The sequence below is a fragment of the Thalassophryne amazonica genome, chromosome 11 (genome assembly GCF_902500255.1).
Source record: "Thalassophryne amazonica chromosome 11, fThaAma1.1, whole genome shotgun sequence".
Taxonomy (NCBI): Eukaryota; Metazoa; Chordata; class Actinopteri; order Batrachoidiformes; family Batrachoididae; genus Thalassophryne; species Thalassophryne amazonica.
Window position 1 is genome coordinate 33,175,669 of NC_047113.1, and position 19,571 is coordinate 33,195,239.

Genomic DNA, 19,571 nt, shown 5'->3' on the forward strand with positions numbered 1-19,571 from the left:
CATTAATAAATTTATTACATACCATAATTAAACCATGTATCTGAAGGTAACAGAATAGACTGAGAACAATTTAATTTACACAGACTTTAATATCTTTATTTACAGATGACTTATTTGGACATTATCTGTTGGCGTAGTTAAGATGATGCAATATTCTTTAAACTCTGAACTATTTCTTTCCAGGTCTGTTGACAGATTGTGTAACTGCTGAATGTTTCTTTTGTCGTTTTCTTTTGTTTCTTTGCCCCATTCAGTTAAAAAAAAACAAGAACCTAAACACATTCCCGTAAAAGGGCAAAACTAGATAAAAATGAAATTAAATTAAAAGAAAATACAGGGAAAAAAGCTTGAGGACTGACGTTTGCAGCAGGAGCTCTGGATTTGTCAGAAAATCCACATGGGGATCAAAGTGAGTTGACAACATGGCTACTGTGTGAATAGTTTACAGGTTGTTTTCCAGAAAGGGAAAAAGCCTAATCTTGTGTCTGACAAAATATAGCTGCATCTTCTTCAACAGTTGTTTTCCCATGTTTGTGTGTGCTACGTGCTCCAAAGCTATCAGCAGTTTTGTATTTGGGTGTTTTCACATCTCAAGCTGACTTCTTGTTATCAGATTCATTTCAGATGTTTATTATTCAGTGGGGATGTAACATTTTCGATGTAATACGTAATTTAATGTGTCTAGGATTTTTCAACCTGGGCTCTATTTTTGGATGTTTTGAAGTTAACCTTTTCATTTGTTAAAAAAAAAAATTAAATGTATCATTGCAATGTTGATTTAGAACACAAACACAGTCACGGTCTAACCAGATTGTTTGGTGATGAGGAGCTCTGCCCGACAGACTGAGGCAGTCAACTTGTAATGCTTCAGTGGAGTGCCATGCCACCAAATGGACTGCAAGCTAAGGTAAGCGGCTAACTGTGTAATCGGTAATCTTAAAAAGTTTATTTGCATTTGGTGTGGTACGTGTGTACTCTGTGGATAAGGAGCTAGCCAATCAAATATTTAGACCTGGGCTCAAATCTTACTCATGCCACCTGTATGTGTCCTTGGACAAGAGATTTAATCACATTGTCCCAGTCCACCCAACTGTATCCATGGGTACCGGCGTTGATGGAAGCAAATGTGAGGCATCAATGTAAAGCACTCTGAGCATCTGGTGGATGGAAAGATCACTCCAGAAATGCAGTCCTCCTCCTAAGTTCACCAATGGAAGGATCCTCTTCATGGTATCAAACACGTCTAATGACATTTTCACCTGTTGAGTGGCAACAAGAAGTTTATTGTGTTTTATCTTGTGCCAATTCACATCACAGCCCATCACAGCGTTTGCATTCTAATTCAACACTGCACTGAAAAATAGTTTTTGTCCCTACTGAAAAGATTAACCCCAAAACAGCTAAAAACAGAACGTAGGATGAAAAATGTTAGAGTTCCCCTTTGACATGTTTTTTTTTCCTTTCTGGCTTGATACTGGTTGACATAATAAACTGATCTCTTTAGAGGATTACAGTATCGATGAGAACTACCCCAGCATTAACGTCTGACAACTGGCGCATTCATTTTTCCAAGCCAGATCTTTCAGACCAATAAATGAAGGAACCATTTAGTTATATCAGGCACAGCAAGAAAATTTAAAAAATTTCATGGAGAATGTGACGAATGTCGTTGATCACTACATTGAACTTGTCTGAGAATCAAGCCAAAAGTGTGTAAAAATGTCCAACTGTGCAAGCATCTCCTTGAAACACCCGACTCTCATAATGAAGGTTTTCACAAATGAAAAAAAATGCACTGCATAGCAAAGAATGAGCTGCTGACAGATGCTTCTTGGACAAAGTCAGAAAAGCTCTGGTGGAGATGGTTGGGGCTCTAAATTGTGGCACGAGTTTCATAAGACAGAGATGTGATTCATTTTCTGATTGTAGCACTGACTGGAATGTAGAATGTCTTAAATGACGCCAAGATTGGACGCCGTGATCTGAGTGCGGTACAGAGCAGAGGTGTGGAGCAAAAAGGAGATACGAGGAAAATGTGATACAAGAGGGAAGATGGAGAGATTAAGTGTGGAGGTGAACAGTCCGCTGTGAAGACCTTAGGACATGCCAGAGGAAGAGATGACTTGACATGGTGGGAAACTGGAGAAGAGTGGGTGTGTACGAGGGAGAAGAAGAGACAGAATTGAGAAGGTGAAGTCAGGAATCAGTTACTGAGGAGAAGCTCTGTCGCTGTTTCCACTTCCCAGGATTTTGATGACAACGCCACTATCACTGCATTCTGGGAAGAAGAAGAAAACTAACATTCAGAACTCCCTTTATTCTGCTATAGACTCAGGGGGAAAAAGTTGAGATCTACTCACTTTTTCAAAGCCCATGGCACACAGTTTATCTATTTTGCGAGTGTAATCCGGACTGGAGACAGGAGCGCCTGCATAGACATGAGACCAGAGCCGCGCTGTCTGTTTGAACATCTCTGGGTTCTGCTTATACTGTGCAGGGCAGAAATGTGAAAACAAGTCAGTGATACTGCTGCCAGTAAAAGGAAATAATGGTTTTACTTTGACTGCAAAGCCTCTTCATTTTGATCAGTATCCAAAAAAACCCAGTTTATCCACTTTTAAAACAGTATAACAGAAGAAAGTCCAAGAACATTGAATGGTTTTTGTACATTGATGCATTCAGACAGCAGCTCGTGATATACCACTTTAAATGAGCTGCAAATATACACAATTTTACCGCCTGTAGGAAATGCATACATTTACAATATGACAGTAATGCCCGGATCGATTTGAAATACATGCATAGACACAATACATTCATCAACAAAAACGCTAAAGACATCCCACCTGATTGGCTACCACCGCATCCTGCGGGTCATCTGGCTCTGCTGCTGCCAGTAAGGCTTGTAGCGACAGGAGGACTGTCCTCAGAGTCATAGCTGCTGCCCTGAGAGAACAAATGGGTCACCGTTTAGTGCAACACAGCAAGAGGATCGGTGGTGCGCACAGCTAACCAAAACGTTAGCGTCCATAGCCGCTAATCCACTAACTGAAATGTTAACTTTTATAACGCTAATCTGATAAACTGCAAAAAAAAAAAAAAAAAAAAATTTAGCAAAAGTTACAGCTAACCGCTAACTTTTAGCACGAACTCGGTACAGTGTCGGCTACTGATAAGCCAGTTTCGAGTTTAAGCGCTGCCAAGACTTCTGAGTAAAATCAAAGGCGATCATAAACCTCAAACAAACAAGGAGCCAGAGCTTCTGTCTTTACACACCCTGCCCGCTGCTGGCGCCCCCAAAAAGCATCACTTACTTTCCACATACAACAACACAGACAGTGGGCAAGAGACATGAAACGCAAAGCACTTTTCACTCATGGTTTTACTTATAAACAAAACTTATTCTGGACACTTTATCAACATTAATGGTAACTCTGTCATTTTTACAAAGTGAAAATATCGCACATATCTTTTTTGCGCTAATTCTGAAGGTTTGAGCGTTAACAGACACACGAGCCAAAAGGCATTATGGGAAAATAAGTCTCCTTTCAATCACTGGTTGGTTGATTTATTTGTAAAAACCAACACACAAGTTACTGTAACGTGTGTATTGGTTTCTACAAATAAATGTGTATTTGTAAATATGTCACTTTTTTCACTTGTTAAAAAAAGGCATTTGCAAAACGGAAAATTCTGTTTGTGAATTGTGATTCACAACGAACAGTGACCAACGATCACACATTGGTCGCGCTCATCCAGTAGATGGCAGTGTTCTATGCATTTTGACAGGGTGGGGGGGGCTGATTGAAAGGCGACTCATTTTTCCCATAATGCTTTTTGGTGTATATGTCTGTTCATGCTCAAACCTTCAGAATTAGTGCATTACTTTAAAAGATAGGTGCAATATTTTCACTTAGTAAAAATCACAGAGTTGACGTTAATGTCAATAAACTGTCGGGAATTAGTTTTGTTTATGAATAAAACCATGAGTGAAAAGTGCTTTGTGTTTCATGTCTCCTGCCTATTGTCTGTGTCATTGCATGTGGAAAGTAAATTATACATTTTCTTTTCCTGTCTTTTTTTTTTTTTTTTTTTTTTTGAAACAGCCGCCAGCCCCACCCCCTTCTGCTGGGGGAGGACTGAGCTCCTCACAGCCATCTGACTGTTGCCAAACATGCAACAGACAGGAACAAACAGGGTTTACAAATGTTTTTGGTTGTTAAGTGTTACTCACTATGTCAGCAACAAAGTGTTAGCAGACTGAAAGTTAGCAGAACTAAATTTAGCAGAAGCTAATTGGTGCACTGATGGTTTTCAAAATTAGCTGAAAAGCTAATCCAATGCTGTCAATGTCCAAGGCATTGACAGCGAACAAAAAAGTCATCTTTGCTAATTAGCGGATTAGCAGAACTGTGCCCAACACTGAAGATGATGAACTTTTCTCCTCATCGAATCTGGCTCGTACATGCACCGCTCTCAGGTTCTTTTGTTTGCTATAATTATAATATAGCAAAAACGCATTGCAGACTGTTTTTAATATTATTACATACTTTATTTAACCAGATAAAAAATAAAAAATTCTGATCGAGTCCTCCTTCACACTATATTTAACATGCAGATATAGCAGCAAGTTTAAACATACAATTCTCATTCTATGTGTTTATTCACTGGTTGGCTAAATACATACTTCTTCAGCTAGAAACTCAAATGCATGTCGTCCTCCTCAGTGGACACAAAGAAAAACTTGCAAAGGATGATGGCATACTATACTACAAATAATATTTGACATGCAGTGACAGTAGCAAGTTAAAACACTTCAGCATTCAGACAACATTTTTTAAAACCCACCAAGCTTCAAATCTAGATCATCAAACATTTTTACAAAACTGTATAGGTATGTCCAGGGATGTCATTGGGAACCTTAAAAAAATGAGAATAAGTGACTCATTTGAAGTGAGGGAGTGACATGAGCAAGATAGGGGGGAAGTTTAGCAGCAGGGCGGCACACCCTTCCATAGCAAGCACTACTGTAAAGATTGTCCAGAGTACCAAGTTCCCGGGGTGCACATGTCCAGCGAATTGACCTGGACCCGGCACACATCCTCCCTGACCAAGAAAGCCCACCGGCGACTGCACTTCTTCAGACAGCTAAGGAGAGCTCAGCTTCCTCCTTACATCCTCACCACTTTCTACAGTGGCACAGTCGAGAGCATCCCAACACTGCATCTCTATCTTGCATAAGGGCTGACCCCTTAATGCATTAATGAGTTCTGACTTTCTGATTGGCTGAGAAATGTACATAATGCCAGAAAAAAAAAATAATGCGGCCAGAAAAACAAGAATAATCCTTCTCATTCTTTCAAGTCCACTGGCTGCTTGCAGACCAACTGTTACCAACTGTTGGGCGTGGAACAGTATGTATTCAGACGTATGAGGTCTGTCAATAAAGTAACGGTCCTTTTTATTTATTTTTTTTAAACTATATGGATTTCATTCATATGTTTTTACGTCAGACAACCTTGAACCCTCGTGCGCATGCGTGAGTTTTTCCACGCCTGTCGGTGACGTCATTCGCCTGTGAGCACGCCTTGTGGAAGGAGTGGTCCCGCCACCTCGTCGGATTTTCATTGTCTGGAAATGGCGGAATGATTTGGACTTTTTTTCCATCAGAATTTTTTCAGAAGCTGTTAGAGACTGGCACCTGGAAACCATTTGAAAAATTTATCTGGCTTTCTGTGAAAATTTTACGGGCTTCACAGAGAATAAGGAGTGTTACTACAGCTTTAAAGACGGCTTTAAGGACGCTTGGCGCGCCGCGCTCCGAGCTGCGACGACAAGGCAGAAAACGCCAGATCATTTCTAAGCTGATGGCTCGGTGGATACGAGACTGTCGTGTGCACTTTCTCTGGTTATCACAAGAGCTGGACATCAGCCATTTTCCGGCAGATTTCACTTTTAACAAGAGATTTTGTCATGGAAAGCCGCACGGAGGCTTCGTGCGTAACGACCGATTCGCTGTTTGAGCGAGACAAAGAACACCTCCGTTTCGGCGTGTCATGGGACAAGTTGGGACATGCCTATCTCAACTTTCAATGCTTACCAGTCCAGTAAGTATCAGAGAAATTGTGGAGAGCTGGGCTTGTCCAAACTTGTCCTCTGACACGCCGAAACAGAGGTGTTCCTTTGTCTCGCTCAAACAGCGAATCGGTCGTTACGCATGAAGCCTCCGCGCGGCTTTCCATGACAAAATCTCTTGTTAAAAGTGAAATCTGCCGGAAAATGGCTGATGTCCAGCTCTTGTGATAACCAGAGAAAGTGCACACGACGGTCTCGTATCCACAGAGCCATCAGCTTAGAAATGATCTGGCGTTTTCTGTCTCGTCGTCGCAGCTCGGAGCGCGGCGCGCCGAGCGTCCTTAAAGCTATAGTAACACTCCTTATTCTCTGTGAAGCCTGTAAAATTTTCACCGAAAGCCAGATAAATTTTTCAAATGGTTTCCAGGTGCCAGTCTCTAACAGCTTCTGAAAAAAATCTGATGGAAATAAAGTCCAAATCATTTCGCCATTTCCAGACAATGAAAATCCGACGAGGGGGCGGGACCACTCCTTCCACAAGGCGTGCTCACAAGCGAATGACGTCACCGACAGGCGTGGAAAAACTCACGCATGCACACGAGGGTTCAAGCTTGTCTGACGTAAAAACATATGAATCAAATCCATATAGTTTAAAAGAAAAATAAAAAGGACTGTTACTTTATTGACAGACCTCGTATGTTATCAAAAGTAACCCGGAAACACTCACCATGTCAGTAAATCCCGGATTTCCAGAAAATGTTCATCACTGTTATATGTAGACAGGTGTGTGTCTTTCCAAATCATATCCAATCAACTGAATTTACCCCAAGTGTACTCTATTTAAGCCATAGAAAGATCTCAAGGATGATCAGTGGAAACAGGATGCCCATGAGCTCAATTTTGAACTCCACGGCAAAGGCTGTGAATACTTAGTGGGGAAAGAAAGTACTTGATACACCTGCGATTTTACAAGTTATGGAGGAGGCTGACATTTTCAGTGTATGTGCAGTTCTACTGTGTGAGACAGAATCTAAAAAAAAAAAAAAAAAAAAACAAATCCAGGAAATCGCACTATATGAGTTTTAAATAATTTATTTGCATTTCATTGCATGAAAAAGGTATCTGATACATTAGAAATACAGAACTTAATACTTGGTACAAAAAACTTTGTTTGACATTACAGAGACTAAATGTTTCCTGTAGGTCTTAAGGTTTGCACACACTGCAGCAGGGATTTTGGCCCACTCCTCCATACAGATCTTCTCCAAATCTTTTAGGTTTCTGGCCTGTCTCTGGGCAACACAGAGTTTCAGCTCTCTCCAGAGATTTTCTATTGGATTCAGGTCTGGAGAATGGCCAGACCACTTCAGGACCTTGATGTGCTTCTTACAGAGCCACTCCTGGTTATCTTGGCCGTGTGCTTCGGGTCATTGTCATGTTGGAACACCCAGCCATGACCCATCTTCAGTGCTCTGACTGAGGGAAGGAGGTTTTTGGCCAAGATCTCGAGATACATGGCCGCGTTCATCCTTCCCTCAATGCAGTGCAGTCGTCCCATCCCTGTGCAGAAAAGCATCCCCAAAGCATAATGTTTCCACCTCCATGCTTCACAGTAGGGATGGTGTTATTGGGGTTGTACTCATCCTTCTTCTTCCTCCAAACACGGCAAGTGGCATTTCGACCAAAAAGTTCTATCTTGGTCTCATCTGACCACTTGACTTTCTCCCATGACTCTTCTGGGTCATCCAGATGGTCATTGGCATACTTCAGACGGGCCTGGACATGTGAAGGCTTGAGCAGGGGTACCTTGTGTGCGGTGCAGGATTTTAATCCATGACGATGTAGTGTGTTACTAATGGTCCTCCTTGTGACTGTGGTCCCAGCTCTCTTCAGGTCATTGACCAAGTCTTGGCGTGTAATTCTGGGCTGATTCCTCACCGTCCTCAAGATCATTGATACCCCCACGCGGTGAGATCTTGCAGGGGGCCCCAGACCAAGGGAGATTGACTGTTGTCTTGAACTCCTTCCATTTTCTGACAATGGCACAAACAGCAGTAGACTTCTCATAAACCTGTTTGGCTATTCTCCTGTAGCCCATTCCAGCCTTGTGAAGGTCTATAATTTTATCCCTGGTGCTCTTACACAGCTCTTTGGTCTTGGCCATTGTGGAGAGGTTGGGGTTTGTTTGTGTGTGTGTGTGTGTGCACATGTGTCTTTTATACTCCTAATGAGTTCGAACAGGTGCAGGTAATACAGATAATGAGAGGATAACAAGAGGAGTTCTTAAAGGAGAACTAAGAGGTCTGTGAATGCCAGAATTCTAATGTATCAAATACCTTTTTCATGCAATGAAATACAAATAAATTATTTAAAACTCATACAGCGTGATTTACTGGAATTTTTATTTAGATTCTGTCTCTCACAGTAGAAATGCACATACGCTGAAAATGTCAGCCTCCTCCATAACTTGTAAGTGGGTGAACTTGCAAAATCGCAGGTGTATCAAGTACTTTCTTTGCCCACTGCATGTACACGTGATTTCTTAGGTTTTTTTTGTTTGTTTGTTTGTTTTTTATTTAATAAATCAGCAAAAATCTCAAAATAAATTTTTTTTTTCATTTTGCCATTATGGGGTACTGTGCGTAGAATTTTGAGGTAAAAAAAATAATTTAATCCATTTTGGAACAAGGCTGTAACATCACAAAATGTGGAAAAAGTGAAGCGCTGTGAATACTTTCCAGATGCACTGTATAATTTAGAAGGGCCTTGGAATGTGTTACTCAGTATGTCCCCAAGATTCATTGAAACTGTCCGACAGATTCAATAGATTATATTCAATTTAACTGGCTGTGATCATAAAGTATACTTAATCAACTGATATTTCATAAATAATATGACTAAAGAAACCTACTAAAATAGTTAAATATAATTATTTAAGAGATTCTATATACTTCATTAATTTTAAAATTTTACTAAAATATATATTAAAAAATTTTATTTAGGGCAATTTTGGCTGGATTAGGGTGGGTTTATCCACGGGGATTGCACTACTTGGATCAATACTGTATTACCAACCATTTTTAAAAAGCATATTTGGGAAATTCTCATTTAAAATGTTGAAGAAAGAATTGATTTTGTTCAACAGTTGAATACTTTGATAGTCATTTAGGACTAGTTTCAATTTTGGCAGGAGAAATACCATTTTGCACATCAGGGAAATTATTGCATGTTGAATATACGAGAATTCTTGGAATGCTGGCACACACGTACCACTGGTCTTTGAGAATGTCCAGACATATTGCACCTGTCACCGAGCTGATGTTGGGATGCCAGATCTTCGTGATAAACCGAACCTGTGGAACAGAACAAGAATAAGAGAAGAAAAAACTGTCTTTGCTAAAATGAAGGTCTGGAATAAAAGGGAAAGTTATGTTACAATTAACCTTAACAAATGTTTACCTTGGGAGGATTGAATGGATATGTCTCTGGAATTTTAATTTCTAGTTGATATCTACCCCCTGGGGAAAAAAGGAAGTGCATTGCATTTAGTATACAGTGATAAGACAGGTCAAGGCAATGTTACTATTTAGCTATTTCGGACAAATGATGGAGCAGTGTGGAGGTTAAGTGATAGCATGCATACGTGTGTGCGTAAGCCATCTCAAAAACTAATGAATGAATTCTGGCAGCATTTTGTGTGGAGGTAGAGCTTGGGTAAGGAAAACTCTAAAATAAGGCCTTACCAGAGACAGCTTTTTTGGTCAACTCCCCAAGAGTAGATGAAATCAATCACAGGGGTTTTCTGTTTTAAACCTCACAATGCCAGATGCCTGGACACCAAACTCTCTCTATCCCTGACATGAGTATCATACAATTTTACATTATATGGACACCTGAACAGAGCCTTATCATTTAATCGGTGCATTCTGTCATGTGACACTCATTATGTGTCTCATTGCATGGCTGATGTCACTAGTGGACAGTTTTAGTACTGGCCGTCCATTTTTCTCCAATCCATTTTGCGCGATTGCACATTTCCATGATGCCGTGAGGCGCTTGACATAAAAATTCAACAAGACCGCACAGCTCGTCTAATGTCTCATAAGAATTCTTCCATGATACGAGGAAGCTAAATTCAGTGGCCATAATGTTCGGTGGACATCTTTAGCAGCTGCTGAAGCCCTGACAGATTAAGAATTCTCCCTACTGCATAAAGTGAAAATAGGGAGCAGGGAAGATGAATGGATGGATAGATAGATGGACAGATAGATAATCCAATTTTTTCCAGAGTTCTCAAACTGCACAAAACCGATACCATGTGAACAAACAGGATGATTTCATCTTTCTATTTATTAAATAAAAAAACCCTTTGACATTAGTTGACAAATAATACATCACGAGAAACCCTGTCTGCCTGTCACATTATAAATTTATGGAAGTGGCTATTTATACTTAGCGCAGCTTTGTTATGGTTAGGGTTTGTTAGGATTAGTGGTTGTGGTTAATGTAGTTTAGGAATCTACGTATCAATAGCAAATACATGTACAAGTACAGAGCCTCATGATCACGTGATCTATACTGACCAGTGAAAGAGATGCTACGTATGATTTCCACAGACCTCAGAACCACGTAACCTCAGGACCAGCGGTAGGGAGAAGATCCCGGAAACAACACGATCTCGGAAACACTACGACCTCAGTACCACATGTATTAATGTCATACGTTTTGGTCTATATCTCTTTTAATATTTACCTTAATTATCATTCCGGTGACAACTACAAATTCAACTACAACTGAACTTGGAGCCAGACTGTCTGTTATCTTGGCGTCACTTTTGGAAAATGACCATTTAGTAGACAGTGCTGTGAGCATCTTAAATTCAGCGCTTATAACTACACTCGATGTGATCGTTCCACCTATATAAAAACGATGCTACCCTCAAAACACAATTGCCTTGGTTCAATGATTACTTACATGCCCTCAAGCATAAGGCTAGAGGTCTAGAATGAAAATGGCGTCGTTCAAAACTAGAAGTATTCTACCTCGCGGGGCGCAATGCTATTGTAGAGTATAAGCATGCACTACTGGCTACAAAGCGGGCCTATTACTCTGATTTGAGCAACAAAAACAAGCATAATTCAAAGTTCCTGTTCGACATGGTGGCAACACTTAACCATGGGCCTGTATATCGCTCTCCTTTTACAGCCCAAGATTTTTTAGATTACTCTGAGAAGAAAAAAGATGACATGAGGTAAAATATATCCCAGCATGACTTAATCTGGCCACAACACCCTGTAATCGAGGTGGGTGCCATCACTGATACATTACCTAGAGTTACCAAATTTGATAGTATCTCAGTGGGCATGTTGATGAATCTTGTAACATCTCGTAAAAGCACAACCTGCTTATTCAACCCAATACCAAAAAAACTGTTTAAGGACCTGTGGCCCACTCTTGGGCCTATTGTGTTGGAAATTATTAATCTGTCATTAAACTGTGGATCTGTTCCTAAATGTTTTGAACCTGCAGTGATTAAACCATTGCTTAAGAAATCTAATCTTGACCCTACTGTATTGAAAAATTATAGGCCAATATCAAATCTATCATTTTGTTCTGAAATTTTTTAAAAAGTGGCTTTACAGCAGCTTGTGGACCACCTTACTGAGAATAGTCTCTTTGAGCTACTGCAGTCTACATTTAGAACATTCCACAGAAACAGTTCTCACTAAAGAGGTAAATGATCTTGTTTGCAATGGATTTGGACACCACTACGGTTGTTGTGCTGTTAGATCTTAGAGCTGCGTTTAATACGGTGGAACACCGTATTCTACTCAACAGGTTGGAGAATCATTTTGGGCTTACATTGGATGCCCTTGTATGGCTGACATCATACCTAACCAGTTGTTCTCATTGTGTTTTGTACAACAACACTACCTCCAACCTTGGTGACATGAAATATGGGGTTCCATAGGGAACCCCATATTCCCCAAAAAGTGCAGCAAGTCCGGAAAAAAAAGGGTAATTTATGTTCTGATATATAAAGGCTAGATCCGGTAGTCAGTGTAGCTATACAGTGAATATCAATTCAGTGATGTATGCCAGGCTGACTTAGTTAAACAAAATTTTGGGGCTATTTACCCTTTTTCAGTGTGCTGTTGATAAAATTCAATATATGATTCTTGAAGAGAATTACGTGAGGAACACATTTTAAAAATTAGCTCAATAGGACAAATATTAAGGGAGATGTGTCAGTACCGTTGGTACCGAGGTCTCCAGACACCCTACGTATCAACAGAAGTTCACTATACCCGGATAACTACTTGTCGTAGTCGTAGTCATTGTAGTCGTTTTAGGCCGTAACCTCCAGGGTTGTTGACCTCCCAATAATCCAAAAACATTGTAACAAGTAATATATAAATATACGCGTGGCTGGGCGAGCGGACGTGCATGTATACAGTGCCTGTGCTTAATTAAACAGATTCATCACAGTGCATCTGTCACCAAGAAACTCAACAGTGATATAGGCCTATAATACAGCTTTTTGAGTTTTTTTACAATGATCAAGTTAACTCCCAGTATAAGTATATGTTGTCCAATATATGATATAACAGATTTAAGTCCAAATTTGGGATCGTTGACATGAATACAATGAAAGGGATAGGCTTCAGTGCTGTAACCGGGTCTGTGCCGACCTGCGGGTAAGCCCCAGGCCCGTCCTATATTGTGATTATCTGGTTCTGACTGTAAGCACATACAGACGAAGAGTTTGACATGACGGTTCTGTGCCGTTTACGGCCTAAATTTATGAAATCATGTGCACACGTGAGCAAATAGCAATGCAGAGAAAATTCCCCTCACCTTCATATGGTGTGTCGGGTGGTCCTGCTATCTCCCCTTTAAGTTCTGTGAAGTTCTCGTCCACAAGATCAACTTTGATTTGGTTTTTGCTTGTCTGAAACGGTGCAAAAGAAGAAAAAACTTTAGCAGACAAACTGGAAAGTGTTGCCAGTACTCGGTATTAGCTGAAAAAATGACCTTAACGTGTTGCACACATCTTTGATTTCCACATAATCCATTTGTATCCGCGTAGAACTCCAATGTGTCTTCAAGACTCCCAGATCACAACAAACTCTTTGCTAGTGCTAACTTAGCTACGCTAGCTTTACGACCACCGAAGCATCAACACAACCACTCACCTAATAAACTCCCACTTCACATTAAGTCATGGATCGCTTGCCAGCGGTCGTACTTTTTGATGACACTGAAACAGCTGACAAGTTTGTGTTGTATCTGAAAGCTAGCTACAGCTAGGTGATTAGCAGTCAGACACCCAGCGACGCGTCATATCTGCTCAGCGTGAAAACTAGAAAAACACAATAGCGACATCTGGCAAAATGCAACCAACCTCTTCACTTTTGATAACCTCCTTGAATTCCCGTTTTATCCTCTGAACTGCGATGTTGGCCATGGTTCCCCCTGTCCGTTTGGGGCCTCGCCGCCGTCTGCTGATGTTAGCTAACGCTAGCTTGTTGTGTCTCCAGGAGTTCGGGACTTTTTTCTTTCTTGGAGGGATACAAACAAAAACTCCAGCCGCAGTGTTGGTCACTGTCAGTTTCGCTAGTGGGCGAAATGGTCTAAATGTATAAAATGCAACAACATAATCTGTTCAAATGTGAAGCAATAATACAATACTTGGTGCTACTGAAAACATTCTGCATGCAGCCCATAGACGAGTGGAAAGCAGTCATGTGACGTGTGCTGTACACGTCCTGTCGTACGTCACATGAGGTCACTTTTACCAAAACAAATATTTGGTATCTTGTCTGAAAGTAAGTGGCGCCACATTACTAGAACAACACATGCCTTGTATCAATTACTGGTCTGCGAGATTCTCATATTTTGACTTTACCTGGGAAACTGCTTCACAAAGTTCAAATTTCTTGAACTTTGACCAAATCCCATAGTCTTGTCAAAGTACACGTTTTAGAAGATCTGTTTGTGGGACATAATGATGGTGGGCATCACAATCATCCCACAGGTGCTGTAAGAGTTGTGAAGATGGGGGTAGAGTCCCTGACTTCTTTGTGAAATTTGGCATTTTCCAGGGGTATTTGGTTTCTTGTCGATTTCCCAACTCTACCCAACACTCACTGTTGGGTAGAGTTGTGTAGATCTGCAGCTTAGGTGCCTTTATCAGTGCGGAGAGGTTTACTGGTTTCATGGACAATGCTGTGATCTTTACGGAATCAACTGATGCCTTGACTGTAGCACTTGAGAGACTGAGTGAGGACCTGAAGTGTCTGGCTTTGCAATTGTCCTGAATAAAGACTTGGGTCCAGGCTCTCAGTGATTCCTGGACTCAGACAACAGAAGTGTATCGATACATGATGAAAGTGTCAAAGTTGTGGAGAGATTAACTTGGAGAGATTAACTTGTCTAAGCAGTGACAGTCATGTGTTTGGGACCTAAGCCTTTGAGATTGAGAGATGCCAGGAAGGAATTTATGGATTCACGAGGTCCCTGGACAAAGATGTTTGTGATGCCGATACCTATGCAGGAAAATGAAGATCCTAATATTTAAGGTCCTGACGCTTGGATTACTGCATGGTTATGAGACTTGGATGGTAACCAGCGAGCTATGGCGATGTTTTGACATTGTTGATCCTCTTCAGAAGATCCTTGAGTACTGCTAGTATGGCTAGCAAAATGCGTGTTTAAAACACCAATTTAAAAACTGAAGCCCGACTGTCAATAACAATGCCAGAAACCATCTTAATGTGGGGCACAAAGTGGGACATCTGGTCGCCTGAGTAGTCAGGATTGAGGGAAAGATGAATCCAGCAATGTACAGATCCTGGATGAACATCTGATCCAGAGCGCTCTTGATCTCAGACTGCGGCGACGGTTCATCTTTCACCAGGACAATGACCCTAAGCACACAACCAAGATATCAAAGGAGTGGCTTCAGGACAGCTTTGTGAATGTCCTTGAGTGGCCCAGTCAGAGCCCAGACCTGAATCTGAAAATGGCTGTGCACTGTTGTGCCCCATCCAACCTGATGGAGCTTGGGAGATGCTGCAAACAGGAATGGGAAAAAACTACCGAAAGATACAGTAGTGTTCAGAATAATAGTAGTGCTATGTGACTAAAAAGATTAATCCAGGTTTTGAGTATATTTCTTATTGTTACATGGGAAACAAGGTACCAGTAGATTCAGTAGATTCTCACAAATCCAACAAGACCAAGCATTCATGATATGCACACTCTTAAGGCTATGAAATTGGGCTATTAGTAAAAAAAAAAAAGTAGAAAAGGGGGTGTTCACAATAATAGTAGTGTGGCATTCAGTCAGTGAGTTTGTCAATTTTGTGGAACAAACAGGTGTGTATGTAAGGATGTATGTATGTAAGGATGAAGCCAGCACCTGTTGAACATGCTTTTTTCTTTGAAAGCCTGAAGAAAATGAGACGTTCAAGACATTGTTCAGAAGAACAGCGTAGTTTGATTAAAAAGTTGACTGCAGAGGGGAAAACTTATATGCAGGTGCAAAAAATTAGAGGCTGGTCATCTACAATGATCTCCAATGCTTTAAAATGGACAAAAAAACAAAAAAAACAGACGCGTGGAAGGAAACGGAAACAACCATCAAAATGGATAGAAGAATAACCAGAATGGCAAAGGCTCACCCATTGATCAGCTCCAGGATGATCAAAGACAGTCTGGAGTTACCTGTAAGTGCTGTGACAGTTAGAAGATGCCTGTGTGAAGCTAATTTATTTGCAAGAATCCCCCACAAAGTCCTTCTGTTAAATAAAAGACGTGCAGAAGAGGTTACAATTTGCCAAAGAACACATTAACTGGCCTAAAGAGAAACAGAGGAATATTTTGTGGACTGATGAGAGTAAAATTGTTCTTTTTGAGTCCAAGGGCCGCAGACAGTTTGTGAGACGACCCCCAAACTCTGAATTCAAGCCACAGTTCACAGTGAAGACAGTGAAGCATGGCGGTGCGATCATCATGATATGGGCATGTTTCTCCTACTATGGTGTTGGGCCTATATATCGCATACCAGGTATCATGGATCAGTTTGGATATGTCAAAATACTTGAAGAGGTCATGTTGCCTTATGCTGAAGAGGACATGCCCTTGAAATGGGTGTTTCAACAAGACAATGACCCCAAGCACATTAGTAAAGGAGCAAAATCTTGGATCCAAACCAACAAAATTAATGCCACGAAATCAGAAATCATGAAAAACTGTGGTTATACAACTAAATAGTAGTTTAGTGATTCACAGGATTGCTAAAAAAAAAAACTGTTTGAACATAATAGTTTTGAGTTTGTAGCGTCAACAGCAGATGCTACTATTATTGTGAACACCCCCTTTTCTACTTTTTTTTACTAATAGACCAATTTCATAGCCTTAAGAGTGTGCATATCATGAATGCTTGGTCTTGTTGGATTTGTGAGAATCTACTGAATCTACTGGTACCTTGTTTCCCATGTAACAATAAGAAATATACTCAAAACCTGGATTAATCTTTTTAGTCACGTAGCACTACTATTATTCTGAACACTACTGTAGGTGCACCAAGCTTGTGGCATCATATTGAAGAAGAATCAAGGGTGTAATTGCTGCCAAAGGTGCATCAACAAAGTCTTGAGCAAAGGGTGTGAATACTTATGAACGCGTGATTTCTTTATATATATATATATATATATATATATATATATATATATATATATATATATATATATATATATATATATATACGAGGTCTGTTAGAAAAGTATCCGACCTTTTTATTTTTTTCAAAAACCATATGGATTTGAATCACGTGTGATTGCATAAGCCAAGCTTGAACCTTCGTGCGCGTGCGTGAGTTTTTTCACGCCTGTTGGTTGCGTCATTCGCCTGCACTGTAAATGCTAACATACTAATGAATAAGAAATGATTAGTGAACCAAACTTAGAAATCATCAACCTGTTGTGAACACTAATATTAAATAATTAAGTAGAAATTTGGGGTTGGGGAACATGCTTAACTTAAGTTATACCACTTCAGTTAAATGAGATAGATTAATTTATTGTCCCAGGGTCCTTTGGGCGTTCTTTCAGACATGCGCACTTTGCGCGGATCTGCACCATCTACTTCACGCGTTCCTCTCAGCCACGAGCATGCGGTAAAGACGGCGGTGAACCAGAGCTCCTCTTAGTTTGCGTCAGATATGCCAGAGGAGTATTTGCATTGAATTGGTAAGTAAATATTTTAATACTTTGTTAACCGTCGAGTTTTCATGTTGTGGTTTCACTTTAGTTCGTGTTATTGCCAGGGGTTCAAGTAGGCCGGAGGCCTCCGGAGTTCGGCTCCGCCATTAATGAAAACTCAGCTTTCCTGAGCAGTACAGCTCCTGTTTTTACTTTTTCTAAATGACTAATTCATCCTGAGGTTTCTAGCATCACTTATTCTCCATGATATAAGAGCAATCTGTTAAGGATCAAGCTCTCAATTCAGTCTACCTGTGCAGTGGTTCTCAACCTGTGGGTCGAGGCCCAAAGTGGGTCTCAGCTGTTTTCAGTTGACAGTGTGTAAATCAAGTAAAAATGTGTCAAATATATATTCCGTGTTGATATGAAAGTTTGGGTATGATTGTGTTTCTTTTTGGTTAATTTAAGACCGTGTTATGATTTGAGGTAGGAGGTAAAGCAAAATTTAAGGGGTTAGGATTAGACAAGTTTATACTTCTTCATACTCCTTTTCGCTCATGTAAACTGAGAAACTTCAAACGTGAGAGGATCGCTGATTCAGCTACTGCCTTGTTTTTTTTTTTCTGATTTTCACTTATTTGTATTTTTAACTGTTTTAAGCTTCATTTACATGAGTGAAATAACTATATCAATCAATAGTCAGTAAAACTACGTACCTGAAACAAGAAGTGTACTTATTTATTTTGACATTACCTTTGCAGTGTCACTTAAACTCAATATTAACCAGGTAATCAAACCTTTCAAGTTCATTTTAAATCTTTTTTTTCCTAAATTCCTGTGGGGTTTTTTTTGTTTTGTTTTTTTTGTTTGTTTTTTTGTATTGTTTGTTTGTTTCTCACAAGTGCTTAATACTGAAATCTTCTTATCTTTTCAGGTCACGCAGAACAGTGTTCTCCGATGCAGTGGACCTGTAAGTATTGCACATTTGTTGCTAAAAAGAGGGGCTACTTGCTTAAGCATTACCGTTTAAAACATGGATTCCACGCAAGGACATCTCCACTCCCATGCCTGCATAAGGACTGCTTGTGCACATTCAAATCTTTTAATGCACTCCAAGTACACCTATCAACATGGCAGTCTCAAAAAGATTCAGGCAAAGTCAGGGAAACTGCATTTCACTGTCAGTTGTGCAACTTTGTTGAGCTTTGCACAGAAGAAGACTTTTTTGCCCATTTGCGTCGACACCTTAAGCTTAGACAAATGGTTGCTTGTCCATATAAAGAATGTCACTTTCAGAGCAATGTTTATTCTACTTTCAACGCACACAGAAACAAAGAGCATCAGGCGCACAATGAGATGGCATTCAACCCTGAAATTGTTTCACAAAATGTAGTTGAAGAACTTCCAACTAATGTAAGTGTTCAGCTGGAAGAGAGTGACCCTGGAGACGATGACAGTGACTGGCAAGTTGCTGAGCTAAAAGATGTGGAGGACTTACAGATTCAGTTGGAACACAATGTAGCTGCTCTTTTCCGGAAAATGTCATCAATTCTTAACATTTCTGAAACTGCCCAGCAAGAAGTCATAGAGCAGATCAACCAGATTTACTTATTATCAGAGCCACTGCTACATTCTTCTATTCGAAGAATTCTACACACACATTGTGCAGATGTTGATGATGCTTTAGTGAATGAAATAGCTCAAGTGGTCACTGAGAATAATGTATTCCTCAAATTAACTTCTGATGGCGGATCATTGTCAACCGCAAACAAGCGAACATCATACATTTCGAGGGAATTCTCTTTGGTTATGTCAGTTGAGTTTGTCCTAGGAAATGACAAGCAGACATTTGTGTATATCCCTATACTAAAAATGCTGCAAACATTGCTGAGCAATAGAGACATTTTGGAAAAAGCCATGTCACATGAGGCAGCTTTGTCAGAAGAATACAAATCTTACAGAGATGGTTCCCGCTTCAAAGACAATGCTTTCTTGAATGAGGAAGAATTCAGGATTGCTCTTTACCTGTATATTGATGACTTCGAGGTGGCCAACCCCTTAGGAACCTCCAGAAAAAAGCACAAGCTTACTGCCGTCTACTAGGTACTTGGCAATTTACACCCTAAATATCGCTCCTCTCTTCATTCCGTTCAACTTGCTCTGCTTTTCAATGCCAGCAGTATCAAAGACCATGGTTATGGTGAAATTCTTCGCCCTCTTATTCAGGACCTTGTTTTTCTTGAGCAGCAAGGCATATATGTTGAACATTTGGGAGCCACTGTTAAGGGC

The 19,571-nt window shown here is 40.3% G+C and overlaps 1 protein-coding gene across 1 annotated transcript; it reads right to left on the bottom strand.

Moving 5' to 3' along the window:
• Positions 1–69: 69 nt before the first annotated feature.
• ube2ka (ubiquitin-conjugating enzyme E2Ka (UBC1 homolog, yeast)) lies at positions 70–13,818 on the bottom strand. Its single transcript, XM_034181161.1, has 7 exons — positions 13,481–13,818; positions 12,934–13,027; positions 9,535–9,593; positions 9,346–9,428; positions 2,847–2,946; positions 2,361–2,489; positions 70–2,278 (listed from the first exon to the last, which is right to left on the bottom strand). Exons 1-7 carry the CDS (start codon positions 13,541–13,543, stop codon positions 2,204–2,206), a joined length of 603 nt encoding a protein of 200 aa, XP_034037052.1. The 5' UTR covers positions 13,544–13,818; the 3' UTR covers positions 70–2,203.
• Positions 13,819–19,571: the final 5,753 nt, after the last annotated feature.